This window comes from Plasmodium coatneyi, chromosome 8 (assembly GCF_001680005.1).
Source record: "Plasmodium coatneyi strain Hackeri chromosome 8, complete sequence".
Lineage (NCBI taxonomy): Eukaryota > Apicomplexa > Aconoidasida > Haemosporida > Plasmodiidae > Plasmodium > Plasmodium coatneyi.
Genome location: NC_033563.1, coordinates 1,377,165 through 1,400,871, shown reverse-complemented (window position 1 = coordinate 1,400,871; position 23,707 = coordinate 1,377,165). Strand labels below are relative to the sequence as shown.

Here is a 23,707-nt window from a genome sequence, read left to right as displayed (position 1 = left end):
GCACTTTTGCCGCCTCGTCCTGTTAGCCAACACCTAATGTGCAACCTGCGCTAGGGGCAGGAATTATACCCCCCAAAGGACTGTAATACGGCCGCAGAACGGGACGAATTTATGTGGCTAAGATTTTTCCTTTTTCTCGTGACGGCCCTAACACTGGCATAGGTGTAGTTGCGGGCTCACACACAAGGCAGACATGTCCTTATGCTTATGCGTATGCTTACGCTTCCGATTGTCATTGCGCTTCTTTTCAACAACGGGGCGGAAGAATCATTCAAAATGAAATAGCGTGTCCGGAGAATATCAGTTTGCGCTTTTGCGAGAAAAGGGCTAGTTACAAAATGAACATTTTTGTGGACTCCTTTTTCGCAATGGGTAAGAAACAAAAAAGGTTGACACAAGGGATGGGGGTCACTAAAAAAAAGTAAAAAACACAGCGGAAGGACACACGCACATTCATGCGTAGAAATGTGCAGACGTACACACTTCCACACCCATTCGCGCGCAAAGGGGCTAGAAGTTATTCTGAACGAACACCTTTAATGCGTTCCTGTTTGCGCTGGTGTATAAGCCCATCTCCGTGACGATATAGGTGATGTGCTTGAGCGGCGTGACATCATTACATATATTGGCAACGTAAAAAGACTTGTCCGTGGTGGAATTAATTTTGCTTATGTGCGATTGGACGGAACTGAACAGGTTCGTCTCGTTATGTGTGTCTGTGCATACATTTTTTATGTTCATATTTCCAATGGAGGTGCAAATAGAATCACAAATGCTATTGCAGCAAAATTTTTCTTCATCACTTTCGCAGCCTTCAATGTGCGTGCTTAAGTTATTCGAAGGGGCACCAACGTAGCTGTTAAAACGGGGGGGAGAGCTCCCTTTGCCACTTTTAAGGTTAAAAAGTACTCTATTCCTTTTAACAACATTCTTACTGTGATTGGGAACGTTTCCACAATTCTGTTTACAATTTAAAGGGGATTTATTTTTTTCAGTTATATTTTGGTTGGATGTTCTTCCGGGTTGTTTCAGTATCCCCCTGGTTGATCCTAATTTGCTGGTGCTTCTGGTTGTAAGCACACTTGCAGTGGTAACTATTTTTACTTCCTTCCCCGAACCCCTTATGCCAAGCTCGCTATTCCTGTTGGCACTTGCCTGTTCCTCCTGGTTGGAATATTCTTTCTTGGAGAATAATGTGGAGGCCTCCCTTCCGCTGCACGTAGTGTCTGCATCTTTTAGGAAGGTATTGCAGCTACCCGGGGAGGGATCATTATTGGTTTTTAAGACTCCTGGGTTGCTGCTCCTTGGGTGATCGTTCGATTCACTTGATTGACAATTTATTTTATGATCTCCTTTTAGAAGTATCTCGCTTGGATTACCACGAATGGAGGGGGGTGGCGCTACTTCTAATCGGTAGACCTTTTCCTGTGCATGGTTTGATCTCCCACTAGGGGGGGAAGAAGCACCTGGCCCTTTTTTCCCTGCTTCTACAGAGAAATACTTGATAAGGGGCTTGCAAGGAGCATTCCCTCCTGAGCCAATTTCGCTGTTATTAAAAAGGACGGCACTGGAGCTTATATCAGCGTAGGAATTTATGAATGTGTTTAATTTCCGGTTAAACATGACCCCGTGGTCTACACATTTATTCATTTGGGGGGTACTTTTCTGTGAAGCCGCATGTTGCTTCTGATGTCGGTAATGATCGTAGTGACTGTGATGTCTATGATGTGGATGATGGTGCATGTATATATAATTATAAATGTCCAAATTATTGTTAATATTATTTATACTAAAACTGTCTATAATAATTTTGTTACTGATTTTGTACGTTTCGCAAGCGATGTAGACGTGCACATTGCTAAGGTGAGCCATCATGCATATAATGCTTGTCCCCACATAGGCATAAACACTATTATGTATAATGGCATCAATTCCTAGCAAAACTTTGGTGCAATTTTTTATATTGTAAAATAAGGCGCCAATTAATGTGTACGTAACTGGGATCCCAAGTTTCGTATACAATTTAATATCATATGAATTTTTATAAGGTTCCGAGTCAACCAAAATAATTTGAAAATTCTTGCCACTTCTCTTTGCCTTAACGATGGACAAATATATGTCATAATCGAAGGTGTAAATTAGCAAAATATCATTGTGGGTAATGACGTGCTCCGCTACATAATTAGAAATGTGTATTGAAGGCATGACAATTTTTGTTCTTATATAATTATTAATGTTGTTCGTAATTATTACCTTCGTCTGCTCTAGCACATTTTTTCCTATATGTTCCGTAATCATATTTTTAAACCATCTGATCACTTCCCCCATACTGATGCTATGCTTTTTGCACATTATTATGTAATTTATTTCTTTGTCTATAACAACTTTCATGTGTCTGTTAATGGGTTCATACGGAGGGAGGGAGTAGTCCTTAATAAAACACTTGAGGGCTGTCAGCAAATCCACATTCCGGTCATTGTGGGTTGTGTTCAAATATTTGTTAAAAAAAATTCCCGTCCTTAACACATTGGGGTGTATTTCACTTTGGTTTAAATCCAGTAATATTTTGTCGAATATATTTATCTTTTCGAACACATCGAAATGGTATGGATCTTCAAATGGTTCTTTGCCGTGTGAGAGGAAGTAGTAGTGCTGCACATTGGTAAGGTTTAACTTTGCACTTATAAAATTTTTGATCGGTCCATTGATTGGGGACACTTCCTTATTACTAACGGAAACGTTTTTCCTCATCGCTGTTGCGCTTGATTTTGGCCTGTTATTTATAACATTCGGTTTTGCTGCATCCACTTGCTGATTAGCATTCTTATCCTGGTGGAGGCACTCGCTTGATTTTTTTTCCCCAACAGGGGCATTCACCACCCCCGTGGTCACTCTGTGTGTGGCCCCACTTTCGCTCTCATTTCCATCCTCCGCTATTTTCCTTTTCTCTGGGTCCAACAGTAACACTCCTCTGTTCGGTTCTGCATCACACGCTTGGTGGCTCCCTTCCGATTTGTCACCACAGGAGGTGCTCTTCAATTTTCCAGACTCAATCAAGTTGATTTTGCGCAAGTTGTAGTATATATCATAGGGAAAGGTAACCGTTGCAGTGGTAGATGCGGTGGTGGAAGAGATGGAGGACATGCTGGCGCAGGCAGACGCGCTGTCCTCCCCATCGCAGTCATCATAGTAGGCACCACCCCCCTGTAATAAGGACGCACTCCTTTCGTGCAGTGGCTTGCAAATCAAGCAGCGATGCTTCGAAAAGTAGTGGCATTTGTAGATATTATTAATTATACACAGAATGGAGTAAAATGCGGTGTTCTTCTCATTGTACGGCTTGATAAAACTTTTGAACAAAGTATGTAAAAACGTTTTCTTCGTCGAACTTTTGCTTCTCGTTGAAACTCGAATGAATTTTTCATTCCTCAAAAAGTTCTTCTTAATTTTTTCTCTGCTTACTTTTGCATTTGCTCTTGTTTTTTTTCTCTTGTGAAACGTCACGTAAGGTTTATCTTCCATTTTGCAACCATGAGGGGGTTGTGATGCGGCGCTAGCTTTTAACGGGATGAACACAGGTTAAGCGGAAAATGGGCGATAAGTAGGTACGTCAGGTGGGTCAACCTTGTCGATAAACGTACACTCGTGCTTGTTGACGGAGGCGCGCAGAACCCTCGCCACCTTGAACTGTGCTGGCTTGCACAAGATTGTCACATGTGAGAAGGGCGAAACGTACGCATCAGCGCGTACATCGTGATGGCAACATAGCACCCACACGAACGGACGAACATGCGCATAACAAGCATATATATATATAACACCACAGAAGGTTATTATATGCCCTGTGCAATATATGTGAATATTTGACGATAAATGCATGGCGGGTTAGAGGGCCTACATCCCTAGGGGCCTCTCCTTAACGATGCTTTGACGTGACCTTTTTTACATTTACATGCACGCTAGCGCGCAGTAATACATACAAACGCGCGTACACGCGCAATACATATGCCTGGTGCAAAAAGGCTTAAACGCTAACATGTAAACATTTTTGCAAATGACCTAAGGCAAAGGTAAAACAAAGTTACACCAGCTGGTGAAAGTATCTTCATTTGGTATAGCATTCCTCGGAAGGAGAAAAAAAAAAAAAAAAAAAAAAAAAAAGAGAACTTGTAACTATCTTTTTATATACCCAATTGTTACGAGACGGATGTTATTTTTCTCGTGATAAAACCAGTACAATGGCAAAAGAAGGTCCATAAAAGATTTACCTGGTGTAAAGGAATTTTAGAGGTAATGAAAACCTACAAGTGGAAAAGTATGCATTACGCGTAATAGTAAAAAGTATAAAATGTTATAGGGGGACAACTTTGAAAGGGAATACACATTCACGAATTTGTAAATATTTATAAAATTTGTTTAATCGCGAGTTATATTTCGAATAGAAAAATAAAAAAGAGCTTCTTCACACCCGTCTATGGTTCACAGTGCGCTTATAGAATGAAAAGTAAAAAAGAAATGCCCCCATTTTTACGCATCACCGGGTTAAGCTTCAAACAAGTAGTATAACACAGGTTCGGGTCGTCCCGGAGAATATATATGGTGCGCGTAGTATAGGAATCATACACATATACAGGCCATATGTGTCACTCCCCTATTAAATTAATTTGTGCTTTTGAATCCTACAACGCAGCATTTTTTTTTTTTTTCTTTACAAATGCTTCGCACATTATTGTATGCTCCATTTATGGGACGATTAAGATGGTGTGTATGCATTTTTATGTGTATATTTATTTATTTATTTTTCCACTTGGAAATAAATTTTAGAAGTGCAAATGCGCGTGGGGTGGAAGCCCTCTCGCACGTCAGTTTTTTTTTAGGCACTCTACAAGAGTTCGTTAGTTGTCAAATAATTGTAATAGAGGTAGGTAGACTGAGTAAAACGGTTTGGAAAAATAACACACCATGTGTGTAAAGGGCGCGCCTGCAAATTTGCCATCTCCGGAATGTCACCTTCTTACGCTCTCGTACGCGCCAATGAACCAATTGATCGTTTCTTCCAAACCTGCAATGTTGCATTGTGCATTAAATGTGTTACATATGTTAAAGAAGGAAACTGCGCATAACGCGCTCTTTCATTTCGATTCGATTACAAACTGAGGAGCGTTACAGAGTATTTAATTTATTTTTACTTTATTTTTTCGCATTTTTATTTTACCCTTGTCCATGTCAGTAAACGCGAAAGAGTTATCCAAAATTTTCATTAACTTGTCATTGCTTGATGTCTAAAAAAAGGAAAAAAAAATATATATTTTTTCACTGTAAAGATAAACTTATATAGCAGACAAACGCCCTTTTTCCTGGAATTTTTCATTCGTTCTTATGTTGAAACCTTTCGGTGAATTCCGTTATCCGCTGTTTCGTCAAACTAAGCAAAAGGGGGTTCAAATTTTGTTCATTTAGGGCATTTTAAGAAGTTATATATATATATATATATATATATATATTTTTATGTACAGATATATATATTTTTTTTTTTACGGACGAACCAATACTTCTTTGTCGAATTTTAGGAAATGTTTAATTTTCCCCGCCAACTCTTTAATGGTTAATTCTGTAAAAGTAACAAACGGAGCAACACTGTTGTGCGGAAATTTTATTCAAAAATGTACATGCATATTTTTTAGCACACATTTATGTGCGTACCATTTGAAGGCAAATTAGTGGATAATATAACGCTGTAAATTCCATCCTTAACTATCGTGAAATACTTGCAATAATACGTGTTGAGGATGTAGAGCAAAATGGTGGCTATGTCTCTGTTGTAAATAAATTGGCGGACAGCCGTCCCGTCACCCATGAGCCGCACGTCCGTATTGTTCGCTGAGGAAAAAAAAAAAAAAAAAAAAAAAAAGCACACATATGTGTTCGTATATGTGCACATATACACATGTAACCATTTTTAAGTTCCATTTCGCAAGAAAGAAATTTTCCCCGCATCCCTCAAAATGAGCAACAGTTTTGAATTACCTTTTGCCAAATACATCTTATGAATAATAGAAGGCACTACGTGCGAAGAGGCTAAGTTGAAGTTGTCGTATTTGCCGTATACATTTGTAGGTATTATACAAATCCACTGGTAGTTGTATTTTTCTCTGTAAAATCTCACCAACACTTCCAGAACTCTTTTTGACACGCTGTATCCTTCATTGCTTAGGTGACACCTTCCCTCATGTATGTCTTCTTCAGTTAAAGGTAAATTGCATTTCTCTGGGAAGACACAAGTGGACAGGGTAAATATTCCTCTCGTAATCTATAACATATGAATAAAAAAGAGGAGATTTATTTTTTTATATTCATGAAGAGACGAAGCTCCCACGCGGAGTTCATTGTTCTGGTCTTCCACCAAGTCTTTATATTTTTTCCTAGACTAGACAACGGTTTTGTGCACACATATTTTCCCCCATTTGAGACAAACTCTTTTATCAATGTGTGCCAAATTTCACATATTCGGGGGATCCCATTCTTGAGCATGTAACGGTTCGCTCCATTCACGCGTGCATATATACATAGATACATACAACCGCACGAGCACGCTTGCGTATGACTTTTTTTCCTTTCTTCCCTCCTTACCGAATTCTTGTGGCAGAGTTTAACCACGTTTAAATTAATCTCCAAATTGTCCACCAAAAACTGCAGGTTGTTGTTTTTATTCGCGTACAGACCACCTACACATGCCGCAAAATGCACGATGTCCGTAATTTCGTTTTCTACAAAAAATTTTTGCGCTTCATCAAAATTTTTTAAATCACACATCTTCGAACTTAAAAAAATATATTTCTTGATTACATTGTTATCCCCCGAATTTACAATTATCTCATTTTCATTTTCTACAAACTGAGGCGATTCCTTTTTTATTACTTCCCGTAAACTATTTCCCAGCAGACCGGTGCCCCCAGTTACCAGGCAAACCCTTGTCATCGTATGATGAAAAAAAAAAACGGAGTAAAAAAGGGTATATAGTTTATTACGCAGAATTCCCTGGAATGACGAAAAGTATATCCCAAGAAGTTACATAACACTTGACACAGACAAATATGACCTTATAAAAATGGTAAAAGTAGAAATAAGCCGTGGAAAATATTGTCGCAAGAGGGAACAGTAGTTTTGCGTCAGGATGAGTTCTTTTTAATTGTGTGTTGCGGTACCTTGCTGTGTGAAGTTACTATTGTTTTTTTTTTTTTTTTTTTTTTTTCACATAATATAGGGCATGTATGAAATAATTACGATGATGAGCAGTTTTTTGGGACGAATTTTTTAGGGCTTTTTTTTTTTTGGTAATATTTTTTATGATAATTATTGTATGGGAATATTTTTTTTTTGACAATTTTTTTTTTTTTTTGATGAATTTTCATGAACGGATGTTTTTAGGGAAATATAGAAGACAATGTTGGTCTAACATATTTCTGTCTATAATTTTTTTTCTTTTGGAAAATATGGAAAATATATAGTACAATTATAAAAGGAGTTTTTTTTTTAAATAGCAGAATGGAAAAAAGAAAAAGTAGGGACGTCAGAAGGAAATATATGTATACGACAAAATATGTGTCAATGTTTGTTTTAACATAAAAGACCCTTATAGCAGAATAATACAATTATGACGAAAGAAAATGAAATAAATGGAATACTTCAGAAACTATGGAAGGTATAATATAATCTATCTACCTGTAGAATGAATAATCTCAATAAGCATATTAATATTTAGTTAAATGTAAAATGTAGATAGTATTATTAATTAAGGAATATATATATGTGTATATAAATATAATTTATTTATCTACAGGAAAATAATGCAAATACAGAGAAGGAGTTTATGGAAAAATTGTCGGAGGAAATAAACAACAAGAATGAAATAGTAGTTCTGAAGAGTGTATGCGGTGAAAAGAATGGAGTAAGAGAAAAAGGAGTAAATGAGATGGATCAATATTTTTGCAAAGTAATGTTAAGAAATTATATAATTGCAACTGTAGAGGACTTTGGCGGATTATTTACAGGAAAAAATGCACGTACGTGGAGCATTGGTCGAAATGTACGATGTGGAATTATGAACCTATGGTTAGAATACTATAAGGATGAAAATTGTGATCCGAGGAACATGTATGAATATATTAAGCATATAGTGCAACAATGGACGGGGTACATGAAAATAGCGGTAACCTATCAGGAGTGTAAATACGAAGGGGACAATGATTCCAATATAAACGACGTAAAAATGTACCTTCAGAAAAAAGAGTCGAAGTGGGAAAAAAAAGTACATGGAAAAATAGGAAGTTTAAAAAAAAAGGGTGCCTGTGGAAACACCGTATACAGAAGGACAGGGGAGATAGATGTAGGGGGGAATACAATAATACTAAAAGCGAGTTCATACAAGGAGGATGAAAGTGGATTACAGAAGTCTACACCAGGAGCGGTGACAACAAGTAAAGAACCCGATATTCACCTTAAGACTGATAGTGACAAGGATATTCAGACTACACATGGCAGCATGGGAAGTACTGAGCAGGCTGAACCCGTCGCTGAACCTAATAATAGTCAAAATAATAGCGCACAGGGTCCTGAGTCTGATGAGGTTACTACTGGACAAGTGAGTAAAAATGGTCTTGCACAATCTGCTTCAACAGATGAGAGCAGACAAGAAGATGGCAAAGTGGTTGATCATGCTACAGAGCAAGAAAATACGGAGGGGGAGGGTGAAGAGAATATGAATAGTGTCGTATCCAGTTCCGCTCCCACTGCTCCGGAGCAACGGCCGTCTGGTCCCGATAGAGCCAATGAAGTCACTGGAGTTCCCAAGCAGACCGAAGCTCCTGGGGGTGATACTCAGGAACCCGGTTTACAAGGTCCCAAAGGGAGTCCAATAGCTCCCTCCAGAGATGGAGCAGCAACAACAGCTATCAACGAAGTAACAAAGATAACGTCAGCAAGTGGGAAGAAACAGGTTCCAGTGGAGAAAAGTGGACTAAAACAAACTCCACCCAAACTTAAGGAAGTCAACTTTATTAATACTTTAATCCCATACATTCCTATTATCCCCGCATTAGTCGGAATTGTTGTGACCGTTATCCTTCTTTGGAAGGTAAGAAAAAAAAAAAAAAAGAAATTGTATATTCTGCAAAGAAAAAAAAAAAAATTCATATTAGAAGAAAAGAACGAAAAAAAGAAAGAAAAGAATAAAAGAATAAAAAGAAAAGAAAAAAAACAAATAAAAAGAGAAAGGGGAAAAAAAGAAGTAAAAGAATAAAAAAAAAAATTAAGGTGAATGAATGCGTGGGGGTGTGTGTAGGATTTCACACCTAGGGGTGTATAGGACTTTCGCACTTTGGTGTGTATAAGGTTTCACCCTTAAGGTATAGCATTTCACATTTAGGGTGTGGGATTTACAGGTGTACGATTCAGGGTGTGTACAGGATTTCACATTTTAGGGTGTATATAGGATTTCGCATTTTAGGGGTGTGTGTAGGATTTCGCATTTTAGGGGGTGTATGTAGGATTTCGCATTTTAGGGTGTATGTGTGTAGGAAATCGCATTTTAGGGTGTGTGTATGTAGATATTGCATTTTAGGGTGTGTATAGGATTTCGCATTTAAGGATGTGTGTAAGATTTCGCATTTTAGGGAGTGTGTGTAGGATTTCGTATTTAAGTGGTGTATGTGTGTGTAGTATTTCACATTTTAGGGTGTTTGTGTAGGATTTCGCATTTAAGGGTGTGTGTTTCCGGGTATGAGAACAACAATGTGGCGTGGTGTTCACGTGTTTAGGCAGGAGTATGTATCTAAGGTGTGCATACAGAGAAAAAAATAAAAGCTGGAAAAAAAAAAAAAAAAATAAAATAAGAAGAAAGAGTCGAAAAAAAGAAGAAAAAAAAAGAAAAAAATTAAAAAAAATAAAAAAGGAGCAAACATTCCCCCTTCTTCATACCTTTTTTTACCTTAGATGTACACTTCATACTTATTTTATAATAATTGTTCCGGTCGTACGAACAAAATTTCATACCCTAAAAAACATTCTCTTTCTTTCTTTTTTGTTTTTCTTAGTATTTTACCCTCGGTAAGCGAAGACGACGTTACAGAAGAGCTCATCCAGTACGTGGTCCTCCAACTTTGGAAGAACAACTCCTTGATAATGTGGAACAGGAGGATATAACGATAGGGTATGCGCCTTATGGGTATGACATGGTTAAGGTGCGCGAGCCCAGACATAGGAGAAAAATGCAGCAAAGGAAACGTGTCACCTGCAAGACTATTATTGATATCCATTTTGAAGTCTTAGACGAATGTCAAAAGGGGGACACCAAACTAGTTCACAAGGACTTTATTAAAATCATTGTGGAAGAATATATGAGCTCGGAGTGCAAAAAAGAAAAAAACATAGAAAAAGGAACACAAGAGCAGAATCTTCCTTCTTTAGAGAACCTTCCCCTCTCGGGGGATCTTACTTCTTTAAGGAATCTTCTTTATTTAGGAAATCTTCCTTCCTTAAAGAATCATTCTTCTTCAAAGAATGAACATCAGTCCTCAACCGGTGTCCCAACATGCAATGTCCCTTATTGGATTAATTGGATCGAAGGAAATATGAAGGTGTTAGTTGATATTAAAACACAAGGTTGGTTCCACGACTTAAAGGTAAGTTGGAAGGAACATCAAAAACTTCATTTGACTATGGGACAGAATAAACAGGGTGAAGTACACGACCATGGTGATATTGCATCCACAGAAAGGCAAAAAAAAAAGAAAGATGCGTGGAAATGGTGGGTTTCAATGCAACATTCCCTTATGGAAACATACAACAAAACAGATTGGTTTATTCATTTATTAAACAATTCGGAGGATGCACTAAATAAATTAGTAGTACAACGAGGTAACGTAACGGTGAAAGCGGAAGATCCGTTAGGGCCAGAAAATGTGTTAAGAGTAAAAGAAGTGTTAAATCCAAAAAATGTGTTAAAAATAGAAAAACCGTTAGAAGAAGAAAATGTGTTAAAGGTGAAAGAAGTGTTTGAAGTGTTGGGACCAGAAAATGCGTTAGAGGTGGAAGAAGATTTAGCAGATGAAAATGTGTTAAGGGTGAAAGAAGTGTTTGAAGTGTTGGGACCAGAAAATGCGTTAGATCTGGAAGAAGATTTAGCAGAAGAAAATGTGTTAAGGGTGAAAGAAGTGTTGGAACTGCTAGGACCAGAGAATGTATTAGAAGTGGAAGAATTGTTAGGAGAAGAAAATGTGTTAAGTGTGAAGGAAACATTAGAAGTGTTGAAACCAGAAAATGCTTTAGAGCAGGAAAGAGTACTAGGGGTCAAGGAATTGCCAGGAGTGGAAGAAGTGTTAGGACCAGAAAATGTATTAGAAGTGGAAGAATTGTTCGGTCCAGAAAATGTGTTAAAAGTGAAAGAAACGTTAGAAGTGTTAGGACCAGAGCATCCGTTAGGCGTGGAAAGGGTGTTAGGGGTCAAAGAATTGCCAGGAGTGCAAGAACTGTTAGGGCCAGAGAATGTGTTAGAAGTGGAAGAATTGTTCGGTCCAGAAAATGTGTTAAAAGTGAAAGAAACGTTAGAAGTGTTAGGACCAGAGCATCCGTTAGGGGCAGAAAAAGTGCTAGGGGTCAAGGAATTGCTAGGAGCGCAAGAAGTGCTAGGACCAGAGAATGTGTTAGAAGTGGATGAATTGTTAGGTCCAGAAAATGTGTTAAAAGTGAAGGAAACGTTAGAAGTGTTAGGACCAAAGCATCCGTTAGGGGTGGAAAAAGTGCTAGGGGTGAAAGAATTACCAGGGGTGGAAGAAGTGTTGGGTCCAGAAAATGTGTTAGAACTGGATGAATTGTTAGGAGAAGAAAATGTGTTAAAAGTGAAAGAAACATTAGAAGTATTAGGGCCAGAACATGCGTTAGAGGCGGAAAAAGTGCTAGGGGTCAAGGAATTGCTAGGAGTGGAAGAAGTGCTAGGACCAGAGAATGTGTTAGAGGTCGAAGAATTGTTAGGAGAAGAAAATGTGTTAAAAGTGAAGGAAACGTTAGAAGTATTAGGACCAGAAAATGCGTCAGGGGTGGAAAAAGTGTTAGGGGTCAAAGAATTGCCAGGGGTGGAAGAAGTGCTAGGACCAGAGAATGTGTTAGAAGTGGATGAATTGTTAGGTCCAGAAAATGTGTTAAAAGTGAAGGAAACGTTAGAAGTATTAGGACCAGAGCATGCGTCAGGGGTAGAAAAAGTGCTACGGGTCAAAGAATTGCCAGGGGTGGAAGAAGTGTTAGGACCAGGAAATGTATTAGAAATGGAAGAAATGTTAACGCCAGAAAATGTGTTAAAAGTGAAAGAAACGTTAGAAGTGTTAGGACCAGAGCATGCGTTAGGGGCAGAAAAATTGCAAGGAGTGGAAGAAGTGTTAGGACCAGGAAATGTATTAGAAATGGAAGAAATGTTAACGCCAGAAAATGTGTTAAAAGTGAAAGAAACGTTAGAAGTGTTAGGACCAGAGCATGCGTTAGGTGTGGAAGGAGTGTTAGCGGTCAAGGAATTGCCAGGGGTAGAAGAAGTATTAGGACCAGAAAATGTGTTCGAGGTCGAAGAATTGTTAGGAGAAGAAAATGTGTTAAGAGTGAAAGAAACGCTAGAAGTCTTAGTACCCGAAAGTGCATTAGAGGAGGAAAGATTATTAGGGGTGAAGGAATTGCCAGGAGTGCAAGAAGTGTTAGGACCAGAAAATGTGTTAGAAGTGGAAGAATTGTTAGGAGAAGAAAATGTGTTAAGTGTGAAGGAAACATTAGAAGTGTTAGGGCCAGAACATGCGTCAGGGGTGGAAAAAGTGCTACGGGTCAAAGAATTGCCAGGGGTGGAAGAAGTGTTAGGACCAGGAAATGTATTAGAAATGGAAGAAATGTTAACGCCAGAAAATGTGTTAAAAGTGAAAGAAACGTTAGAAGTGTTAGGACCAGAGCATGCGTTAGAGGCGGAAAGATTGTTAGGCGTGAAGGAATTGCCAGGGGTGCAAGAAGTGTTAGGGCCAGAGAATGTGTTAGAAGTGGAAGAATTATTAGGTCCAGAAAATGTGTTAAGAGTAAAAGAAACATTAGAAGTGTTAGGGCCAGAACATGCGTTAGAGGCGGAAAAAGTGCTAGGGGTCAGGGAATTGCCAGGAGTGGAAGAAGTCCTAGGACCAGAGAATGTGTTAGAAGTGGAAGAAGAGTTAGCACCAGAAAATGTGTTAAAAGTGAAGGAAACGTTAGAAGTGTTAGGACCAGAGCATGCGTCAGGTTTGGAAAGAGTGTTAGGGGTCAAGGAATTGCCAGGGGTGCAAGAAGTGCTAGGACCAGAAAGTGTGTTAGAAGTGGAAGAATTGTTAGGTCCAGAAAATGTGTTAAAAGTGAAGGAAACGTTAGAAGTATTAGGACCAGAGCATGCGTCAGGGGTGGAAAGATTGTTAGGCGTGAAGGAATTGCCAGGGGTGCAAGAAGTGTTAGGGCCAGAGAATGTGTTAGAAGTGGAAGAATTATTAGGTCCAGAAAATGTGTTAAGAGTAAAAGAAACGTTAGAACTGTTAGGGCCAGAAAATGCGTCAGGGGTGGAAAAAGTGTTAGGGGTCAAAGAATTGCCAGGGGTGGAAGAAGTGTTAGGACCAGGAAATGTATTAGAAATGGAAGAATTGTTAGGTCCAGAAAATGTGTTAAAAGTGAAGGAAACGTTAGAAGTATTAGGACCAGAGCATGCGTCAGGTTTGGAAAGAGTGTTAGGGGTCAAGGAATTGCCAGGAATGGAAGAAGTGCTAGGACCAGAAAGTGTGTTAGAAGTGGAAGAATTGTTAGGTCCAGAAAATGTGTTAAAAGTGAAGGAAACGTTAGAAGTATTAGGACCAGAGCATGCGTCAGGGGTGGAAAAAGTGTTAGGGGTCAAAGAATTGCCAGGGGTGGAAGAAGTGTTAGGACCAGGAAATGTATTAGAAATGGAAGAAATGTTAACGCAAGAAAATGTGATAAAAGTGAAGGAAACATTAGAAGTATTAGGACCAGAGCATGCGTCAGGTTTGGAAAGAGTGTTAGGCGTGAAGGAATTGCCAGGGGTGCAAGAAGTGTTAGGGCCAGAGAATGTGTTAGAAGTGGAAGAATTATTAGGTCCAGAAAATGTGTTAAGAGTAAAAGAAACGTTAGAACTGTTAGGGCCAGAAAATGCGTTAGCGATGGAGAAAGTGTTAAGTGTCAAGGAATTGCCAGGAGTGGAGGAAGTGTTAGGAGCAGGAAATGTGTTAGGAGTTAAAGAAGTGTTAGGGCCAAAAAATGGGTTAAGAGTAAAAGAAGTGTTGGAAAGGGAAAATGTGTTGGGAGTGGAAACGGAAAGGGCTACTGGAAAAATTCCATGCTCCAATGTGAGCGTACTGAAGAATCCACAACTGGATCGACAATCCTATAAGAAGGAACAATCCATAGCAAAGTTATGGATGCTTATCCTTGCATTGGTAATAGAAGAATGTGAAATGGAAGAGAGTGTTCATGACAAAGAAATATATTTGGATAATTTATTGCGCAACACTTGAGAGAGTGAAACTGAGGTGTAGTACTATCATGACAGATACTGCGTACCTGGTGGTGGTGTTGTCATAACGGGTGGTGTATCAGCGGATGCTGTCGTAATGGATGTTCCCATCGTCGCGACAGGTGTTTCCAGAACAGGTGCCACAGGAGTTCCTGAAACATTCATTTTACCTAGGTGATTCCGCTGGTCTCAATTCGTTTTTTACTATTTAGTGGTCACATATTTTTTCCTTTCCAAATGTACGAAATAATAAATCCCCCTCAAGAAAATTGCTCATGTGTAATTAGATAAAAATTTATACTTCACTATGTAGAAGTATCAACAGAATTCAACATTATATGAATATGCATTCGCTGATTCATACTTTCGAAGAAACACAGTCACACACAACTTTTTAAGGGCTATATTTAAGGAATCGAAGCAAATTTTTTCTTATGGAAGATAAGTGGCAGAGTGAAGTATAATGTGAATATATAAACGTTTGTATTCGATGTTTAAAGAAAAAATTAATTCTTTCACCGTCTTCTTTAAAATATGATTTGTATTTTGAACGAGAAAACATCATTTTATCTAAGTAATATGCAGCATTCAACTATATTTGTCTTAATACTATTTTCCTATTAGGAATATACTATTGTGTATATTTTTTTTTTTGTTCAGTGTATATAAATTTGAAACGTGAATTCTGCTATTTTTATATAGTATGATATATGCCCTAATTCTTTTAAGAAACTCTGGGTACATATATAAATTGTTTTAATTTTATATTATTGCGCTTCCTTTAATACACAATATTGAGTAATTACTTGTTTTATTCAATATAATTTTTTCCCTTTTCGTAAATTAAATCCCATTTTGAATAATATATTTGTTGGACAAAATAGAAAATATTAATTTTATAAAATACAGAAAGAACTTTCGAACTACAGAAGGAAACAACAGAAATCTGTTGCATATTATTAAAAAAAAAAAAGCCCCATATAACAAAAAAAAATTTTGTACGCGGTTTCTCACATATATACATGTTTAAAAAATCACACACACACATATATAAATCAAAATGAAAAGGTGAAACAAAAAAAAAAAAAAGGAACTCCTTTTATTCTTTAAATTCGTCCCGTTCCCAATGTTGTTAGCAACCTCTAATGAAAAAAAAATTCCAGAGAGATGATGTGTGTGTTCAATGAACAAATCAATTTTAATAGGTTTTGCATCCATCCTTTCTACATAAGAATTTTCTATATGAATATTTCTTACATTACCACTTCCTAATATTTGGATATCCCCACAGGGTTCTACTCCATAATTTTTATTTTATTCATACCTAAATAATATTTAATCGTTTTAAATAGAAATAAAATATTTACTACACCGTAAACCTGGAATCTGAACTTGGAACCTGTTCCTTAGAAACTTCTTCCTTAGGAACATCAGCCATTGAAACTTGTTCCTTAAGAACACTTTCCTCTTTTATGAACTTAGAACCCATAAATTCTTCCACAATGATTTTAAGGAAATCTTCTTCCATAAAGTCAGTATCCCCCATTTGGCATTCGTCTAATACTTCTAAATGAATATCAATAATCATGCGGCGACCCACACGGCGGCCGGGACCTTCCCTTTTCCTCCTTTTTATAGGCGTAGAACGAGGTTTGCCTTCCTTTACTAAGGTATATGCATGTGGATCATCTGCCTGGTTGTCCACATGACTAAAGACTTGTTCCTGTAACGTTGGACCACGTACTTGATAAGCTTTTCTGTGACGCTTTCTTGCCTTAGGAAGCATTCCAAAGTACTAAAAAAAAAAAAAAAAAAAAAGGAAAGGAAAGTAAACGAAAGGAAAAGGAGAAAATGCTTCTTTAATAGGGGTGTGAAATGTTTGTTCTCGCAACAGTAATTACTACTACAAAAACAAGCGTAAAATCCTATACACACAACCCTAAAATGCGAAATCCTACACATACACATCCTAAAATGCGAAATCCTACACATACACACCCTAAATTGCGAAATCCTACAAACACACCCTAAAACGCGAAATCCTACAAACACACACCCTTAAATGCAACATCCTAAACACAAACACCACTAAAATGTGAAATCCTACACACACCCTAAAATGCCAAATCCTACACAACCCCAAAATGCGAAATCCTACACATACACCCTTTAAATGCGAAATCCTACACACACACACACCCTAAAATGAGAAATCCCACACATCCCCCCACTGATTCATTCAACTTTTTTTTTTTTTTTTCCTTCTCTTTTTTTTTTTTTTTCCTTCCTTCCTTTTCTTTCTTTCTTTTCCTTCTCTTTTCTTTCTTCCTCTTTTTTTTTTTTTTTTTCTTTTCTTTCCTCCTCTTTTTTTTTTTTTCTTACCTTCCATAGTAGATAACTCATGACAGAGGTAGCAATAGCCACAGGGATTGTAGGAAAGTATGGGGTAAGGAGGTCGAAAGGGTTAAGCTTATTACTGAGTGGGACTGCAGCAGGAGAAGGAAGGAGAGGGGCTGGGGCATCCTTCCCTGGAACGCGTGTTTCTGCTGTTGGAGCACTCTTATATGATGATGTTTGTTCGGGAGAAGGCGAGCTTGATTCACTGCTGCTCCCCCCTAGTGAATTCTGATCGGTTGATATTGTTTCCCCCGATTTGTTTGCTTCCTTCTTTTCTTCATATACGGTTTTACCACAGTTATCCCCTAAATTCATCTTCGCTATTCCTTCATCTATCTTTTTTTTCCACTCTTGTTCTTCCTTACTTTTAAGGGACGTGTCTACTCCGCTTGTATAGGAACTATCATCCGCCCCGTAGTTACACTGCTGATAACTTACTGCTTTCACTATGGGCCCCATCAATTCCTTCACATTACGTTCAATATATTCATACATTTTTTCTGGGTCACAACTCTTTTTCGTTTTATATTGTTTCATCCACAGATTAAGAATTTGACACCGTACAGTACGATCAATATTCCACGTACGTGCACTTCCTGCTGTAAATATTAGAGAATTGTCCTCCATGGTTGTCATTAAAAAATTTCGTAGTATTATTTTACAAAAATTTTGGTCCTCCTTTGTTATTATTCCACCTGTTACTTCGTCCTCAGTGCCACATATACTACCGAAACTACTTATATAACCTTCATTCACATTTTCTTCGGACAACTTTTCTATGAATGCCTTCTCATCAGGACTCATTGGATTGTCCGGACTTGACGCATCTGTTGTTTTGGAGGAAGGTTTGACAACTTGACTGTCTGGTTTCGTTGTTGCACACAAGTTATTTATGGCATCAATAACTTGCCTTGCTTCTGCATTCTTCGAATTCTGTAACATTTTTTCCACTTCGTTCTTTACTTCGCTTCTGCTGCCCTTCTTATCAACTATTTCACAACCTTTATAAGTTGCATCCCTTATACATTCAAAACAGTTAGCTTCACCCCCAACCTTACACCATTCTTCCTTCTTTGTATTTCCAGAAGTGAATGCACGATTTATAGTGTCCTCAGTAATAGCACATGGCTTACCCTTCGTTTGCTCGATCATTTTATCCGCAAATGCATTTAATAAGACACAAGACATAGTTTGTTTAAATAATTGGTTGTCCAAGGACTTCTGATCACTTCCATCGTTCAATGGATCCTTATCACCGTCCTCCACTTTAATTTCATAAATATGCTTTAATCCTGCAGTGATGAGCTCACATACCGTCTTATTAGCACTATTATTTGTACTACTCATCCCCCCAAAGTCTTGACATTCATCCCCCATAGTTTTACTATCATCAGTCATAGCAGCAGAGAGTTTCTTTAAATCTGCCCCTATATCTCCATCATCCCACATGTCACTCTACAAATAAGAAAGGAAGAAAGGAAGGAAAGAAAATAAAGAATGTATAGAAGCACCATGGATGTGTTCATATTATGGTTAACATCTTAGGTCATTTGTGTATATACATTAGACTATATATGTGTAGATCATTATAAGTGTAGTAAATAATATTCATCCTTACATAAGATTTTCCTACGCCATTTTTTGTTGTTCTGTTTTGGACCCATTTATTTGCTACACACTTGGTGCGTTCGCAGAAGGTTCCCTTAGCACATTCATCCTCTGTAAGAAGGAAGGGGACGAACAAACATTGAGTGAGTGAAGGAAGGTCTGAAGGAGTGTGTGTATGAATGAGTAGTCATGGAATGATAGCAGGGTGTGGTCATAGAGTAGTAGTGAAGTAGTGGTGGTGTTATGGAATGATAATAGTATGTTGTCATAGAGTGGTCCAAATGAATTTATAGCGTACGTTTTTCATATCCTTTCCATAATCCAAGAAGTTCATTAGGTTCCTCCCATGATTTTTCCTCTTCTTCCTTTAATTTTTCACCATACTTCTCTAACAGTTCTATAATTTTTCCTTCACTTTGGACTCCATCCTGCTTCTTCTCTATCTTCAACTTACTCTGGCTCTGACACGTTCCAGTACGCCAAATTCTTCCTAACTCCTGTCTCATACTTTTGTCGGCCAGTAACCATCTTCTAATTGTTCTTCCAACTACCCTTCCTCCCATACTTATATCATTGTACTTCATCCACATACAATTATTCTCCTTACTTTCACCTTTGAATGATTTCAACAAGTTCTCCATTACCTGTACAGCATAGTCCACGCCTTTCCTTTTTCCACAACTTGATTCTAACAACTTGTACATAAAAATGCTAACAATTATACATCTCATATATTCCCTTATTTTTGCCTCCTCCTCTATTATGCCATCTTCATTTTTCCATCTATTACCTAACCTATTTACAAAATATAGTGCTTTTAACATTTGCTTACAGACTAGTTTGTCCACGGGCTTCACGTCCTTGTATTTACGATCATACGAAACATCATCACACGATTTTACGTATTCCTCCACTTCTTCCTTCATATGTTCAAAGAATTCTTCCAATATATTCATAATATCGCTCCATATTGCATTCTATATTAGGATAATTAACGGAAAGGAAAAGAAAGTGTGATCCCATATTTAAAATATATAATTTTTCCTCCTTTATTCTAATATTCATGCATAGCACTCATTTATATAAGTCCAAATTTATATAAACATGAATCCATTATTTACAATATCGTCTGATATCCCTCTTTCCTTTGTCCACTGTGCTAATAAATTCCCTAGTGTTTTCATTTTCCCTGCTCCTTTATTTTACTATACACTGTTCAAACTATAAAAAGAAAAAAAAATAGTCTTCCTATGCAAGTTTTTTTTCCTACATACATTGCACTTCGTTAAAAAAAAGAGAAGCAGAGAAAGAATTACCCATCTATTCTTCATTACACCTTAAACATTCCCTCTTTACAACTTTCCTTTAAACTTCTTTTTCTTTTTAAACTTTCCTTCTTTACACCTTCCTTCTTCTTTTTTTTCTTCCTTAAACCTTCTTTCCTTACACCTTAAACCTTTCTTCTTTTCTTCCTTATTCCTTCTATACACATTCAACCTTCCTTCTTTACACCTTAAATCTTCATTCGTTACATCTTAAAACCTTCCTCCTTTACAGCTTAAAACCTTCCTTTTTTAATTTTCTTTTTATTTTTAAATCTTCCTTCCTTACACCTTCTTTTTCTTTTCAAACCTTCCTCTTTTTACCTAAATCCTCTCTTTTTATTCCTTTCTTCCTTTCATTATCCCCCTTAAATTTTCTTTTTCTTCTTCCTTCCTTCTTTTTTTTTTTTTTTTTTTTTTCCTCCCCTTAACTGCTAAGTACCAGGCCATATTGTTGCTTTCTAACATAGAAAATTACCTTATTTTTAAACCCTAAACCCTAATCTAAAAACCTGTATTCTACTTTAAAAACCTGTACCCTACTCTAACAACCTGTATTCTACTTCAACAACCTGTACCCTACCCCTACACCCTTAACCTCACTCCCACACCCAGAAACCTACTCTTACAACCTGAACCCTTAATTCTAATACCAGGAATCCTACACCCACACCCGGAACCATCAACCTAATACCCCATAGAACTCTCCTTCCTTTTCTTCTTCCTAATATTCATTCGTTTCTTTCTTTCCTCATTTCCTTTCTTTCTTCCTTTCTTCCTTTCTTCCTTACAGTTCTTCACCCTTTCCCCCCTAAGGAGCTAAGTAGCAGGCCACATTGTTGTTCTTATAACCTAGAAAAGAACCTTAACCCCACATCCTCAAATCTACTCCCACAATTTCAACCCTATTCTCATATCCTTAACCCTACTCCCATACACTGAACACTCGTTTTTTTTTTCTTTTCTCTTCTTTCCTTTTCTTTTCTTTTCTTTCTTTTTCTTTCCTTTTATTTGTTTTTTCCTCTTTCCTTTTCTCTTTTTTCCTCCTTTTCCTTCATTTCTTTTTTCTTTTTCCCTAAAAATACAAATAAAGCAAAAAATTTCTTGCATACAACCTTCCCTTCTCTCCTTCCATATGCATTTTACATTCTTCCCTCACTTTTATTCTTTTTTTCCCCCTCTTCTTCCTTTTTTCCCTCCTGCTTGTCTTTCTTTTTACACCTTAAGTAAAAGAACCTTCTCCTAATATGCCAAAAAACATCATATTGTTATTCCTTAACCTACAAAAGAACATTATTCCTACACCCTGAATCATACATCCATATCCTAAACCCTGAACCCTAAATCGTAAAAACCAAAACCCTTCAACCCTAAACACGCAACCCCAAGCACTCAAACCTATACAATAAGACCTAAAACAAGAACCCTAAATCTTGAACCCTAAACCCTTTAAATCTGAACCCTAAAGCCAGAACCCTAAAGCCACAACCATAAAACCTAAATCTTAAACCCTTAAACAGTGAACCCTAAATCGTGAACCCTAAATTCTGTGCCCTAACATTTAAGCCCTAAAACTAAACACTCAATCCTAAACCCTAAATTGTGAATCTTTAACGCTAAACGCTGAACCCTGATGCCTAAACCATGAAACCTATACCTAAACCCTGAACCCTAAAGCCAAAACCCTGAACCCGAAGCCTAAACACAAAAGCATAAAACCTAAACAATAAATCATAAACTCTAAGCCCTGAATCCTACTCCCATACGCTGAATCCAAAATGCTGAACCCTAAATCATGAACCTTAAACCTTCAAACTTAAAACCTAAAAGGTGAAACTTGAAGTCTGAAACCTAAACACTAAACCTAAACCTAAACCCTACACCCTAAACCCTGAACCCTAAAGCCAGAACCCTAAAGACTGTACCCTAAAAACTGAATCCTAAAGCATTAACCCATAAGCCTGAACCCTAAAAACTGAACCCTAAAACCTGAACCCTAAGGCCCGAACCCTAAAGCCTGATCCATAAACCCCGAAGCCTAAACCCTAAAGACTAAACCCTAAAGCCTCAAACCTGAACCCTGAAGCCCGAAGCCTGAGGCCAAGAGCCTGAACCGTAAACCCGGAAACCTAAAACCTGATCCATAAACCCCGAAGCCTAAACCCTGAAACCTGAACCCTGAAACCTAAACCATGAAACCTAAACTCTAAACCTTGCACACAAACTGTTCAGGACAGTTCATGCAGTTGCAATTATGCGCGCACAAAGTGGTGTGTAAATAAATGTATATACATCGTGTTATCCCTTCGTTCATCGAAAAGGTGAACAATTCGTCACATCCCCTGGAAGGAAAAAGGTGCAGTTTGTTGCTGTGATGGAGGAAGTCCTATGTGGAAAAAGACAGTCACCTGTATTCCTTTTAAAATACTAAAATGTGGAGACAAAGAAAAGGAAAAAAAAAAAAAAAAAAGCACGCAGCCTGTAAAACCAACCTAAGACTGTTTAAAAACTACTCTGTACTACTGGGAATCGCTGGATATGGATTATAACACCGTGAAAGATCTTCCATGGTCAAGAAGTGGTGGTTCTTCCTTCCTTCTTTTTCTCTGCAAAAGTGTAAGGAAGAAGTTCCGATCATGGTGTAAATGAATGCAAGTGTAAAAACAATGTTGAACAGGTCTGGACTTTTCGTTTTCCTTTTCATTTTTTCTTGAAAAAAAAAAAAAAAAAAAAAAAAAAAGCTAGCAACCTCGTTTTGGGTGTTCCACCCCCGGAGGAGGATCCCTATCACAACAGAAAGAAATTAGCTCCAAAAATATACCTTAATTTATTTCCAATTTGATAAACTTGGAACAGTTAAAATGGCATTTTTTTTTCCATGATCCACATTTTTGGATACTCATGTGCCAACTTATTTAACATGGTATGCTTTCCCCAAGTATTAACTCTTTTAAAAAAAAAAATGTATACTCGTTGGAATGGCTGATGGTTCTTTTGTGCCTTCCATTTTGGCTTGAGTTTTACGTGTTTACCACTCTGAAAAAGTAATTTTTTTTCACTTCACGTTTAATGTGTAAAAAAAAAAAAAAATAGGTTGAAACGAACTGGAACGGTTTATTACACTCTTCTTCGAATTAACAAAAAAAGCACAAATTTTGGCAAGCAAAAAGATAAAGAAAACATAAGCCGAAAAATGAAATACGCTACCTCGCAGATTTACACATTTCGCATGAAATGAAAGGATATAAAAGTGGTAGCATTAGTACGAACAATAAGTGCGCTCAATTAGTGTACGCAATTTAGTCCCTTGCGCGCCATGGTATTTGCAAATTACGCTTTATCTCGGGTCTAATAAATTGATACATGTGGGTTAATTCATCTTGTTTCACGTGTTCACCTAGTTCATTTTGCTAATTTTTTTTACGCTCAACTTGCTGGTTCGCCCAAATAAAGGGAGATGAACAAATCCCTTACTGCATAGTTTACCCGTCCCCAGTGCTTAGCAAGTGATCTCACACACCTGCCTATCAAGCTCGGGACGATGCCAAAAAAGGGGGGCACAAATTAACGCATATAAAATGGCGATCCAAGTGGCAGATCAAATCTTACATCAACACACGAGAAAAAAAAAAAAAATTCTTATCTCGGATCAGCGCACTGTATTTTACTATTTTATTATTGCTCTTTTTTTTTTTCTCTAATTTCCTACTAATAAAAATCTAAAAGCAATTCCTTCTGCGTAGTCTAATGTGAAAAGGTGAACATTCCTAGGGTGAATTCTTTTCAGGTCAATTTTTTTTTGGTGGATACG

At 37.5% G+C, this 23,707-nt stretch overlaps 4 protein-coding genes across 4 annotated transcripts; 1 reads left to right on the top strand and 3 right to left on the bottom strand.

The window, feature by feature from the left end:
- Positions 1–510: 510 nt before the first annotated feature.
- On the bottom strand, positions 511–3,522 carry PCOAH_00022100 (Uncharacterized protein; the record flags this gene model as incomplete). The annotated part of the gene is made up of 1 exon (XM_020059017.1): positions 511–3,522. One exon carries the CDS (start codon positions 3,520–3,522, stop codon positions 511–513), a length of 3,012 nt encoding a protein of 1,003 aa, XP_019914615.1.
- Positions 3,523–4,882: 1,360 nt separating this feature from the next.
- PCOAH_00022090 (GDP-L-fucose synthetase) lies at positions 4,883–6,978 on the bottom strand (the record flags this gene model as incomplete). Its single annotated transcript, XM_020059016.1, has 8 exons — positions 4,883–4,930; positions 5,019–5,062; positions 5,216–5,282; positions 5,390–5,425; positions 5,547–5,611; positions 5,704–5,880; positions 6,028–6,310; positions 6,631–6,978. 8 exons carry the CDS (start codon positions 6,976–6,978, stop codon positions 4,883–4,885), a joined length of 1,068 nt encoding a protein of 355 aa, XP_019914325.1.
- Positions 6,979–7,870: 892 nt separating this feature from the next.
- PCOAH_00022080 (SICA-like antigen) lies at positions 7,871–14,570 on the top strand (the record flags this gene model as incomplete). Its single annotated transcript, XM_020059015.1, has 3 exons — positions 7,871–9,133; positions 10,092–10,967; positions 14,418–14,570. 3 exons carry the CDS (start codon positions 7,871–7,873, stop codon positions 14,568–14,570), a joined length of 2,292 nt encoding a protein of 763 aa, XP_019914621.1.
- A 1,365-nt stretch (positions 14,571–15,935) lies between these two features.
- Positions 15,936–19,500, bottom strand: PCOAH_00022070 (SICA antigen; the record flags this gene model as incomplete). Its single annotated transcript, XM_020059014.1, has 5 exons — positions 15,936–16,364; positions 16,952–17,055; positions 17,173–18,421; positions 18,585–18,685; positions 18,873–19,500. The coding sequence occupies 5 exons, from the start codon at positions 19,498–19,500 to the stop codon at positions 15,936–15,938; spliced, it is 2,511 nt and encodes an 836-aa protein (XP_019914317.1).
- Positions 19,501–23,707: the final 4,207 nt, after the last annotated feature.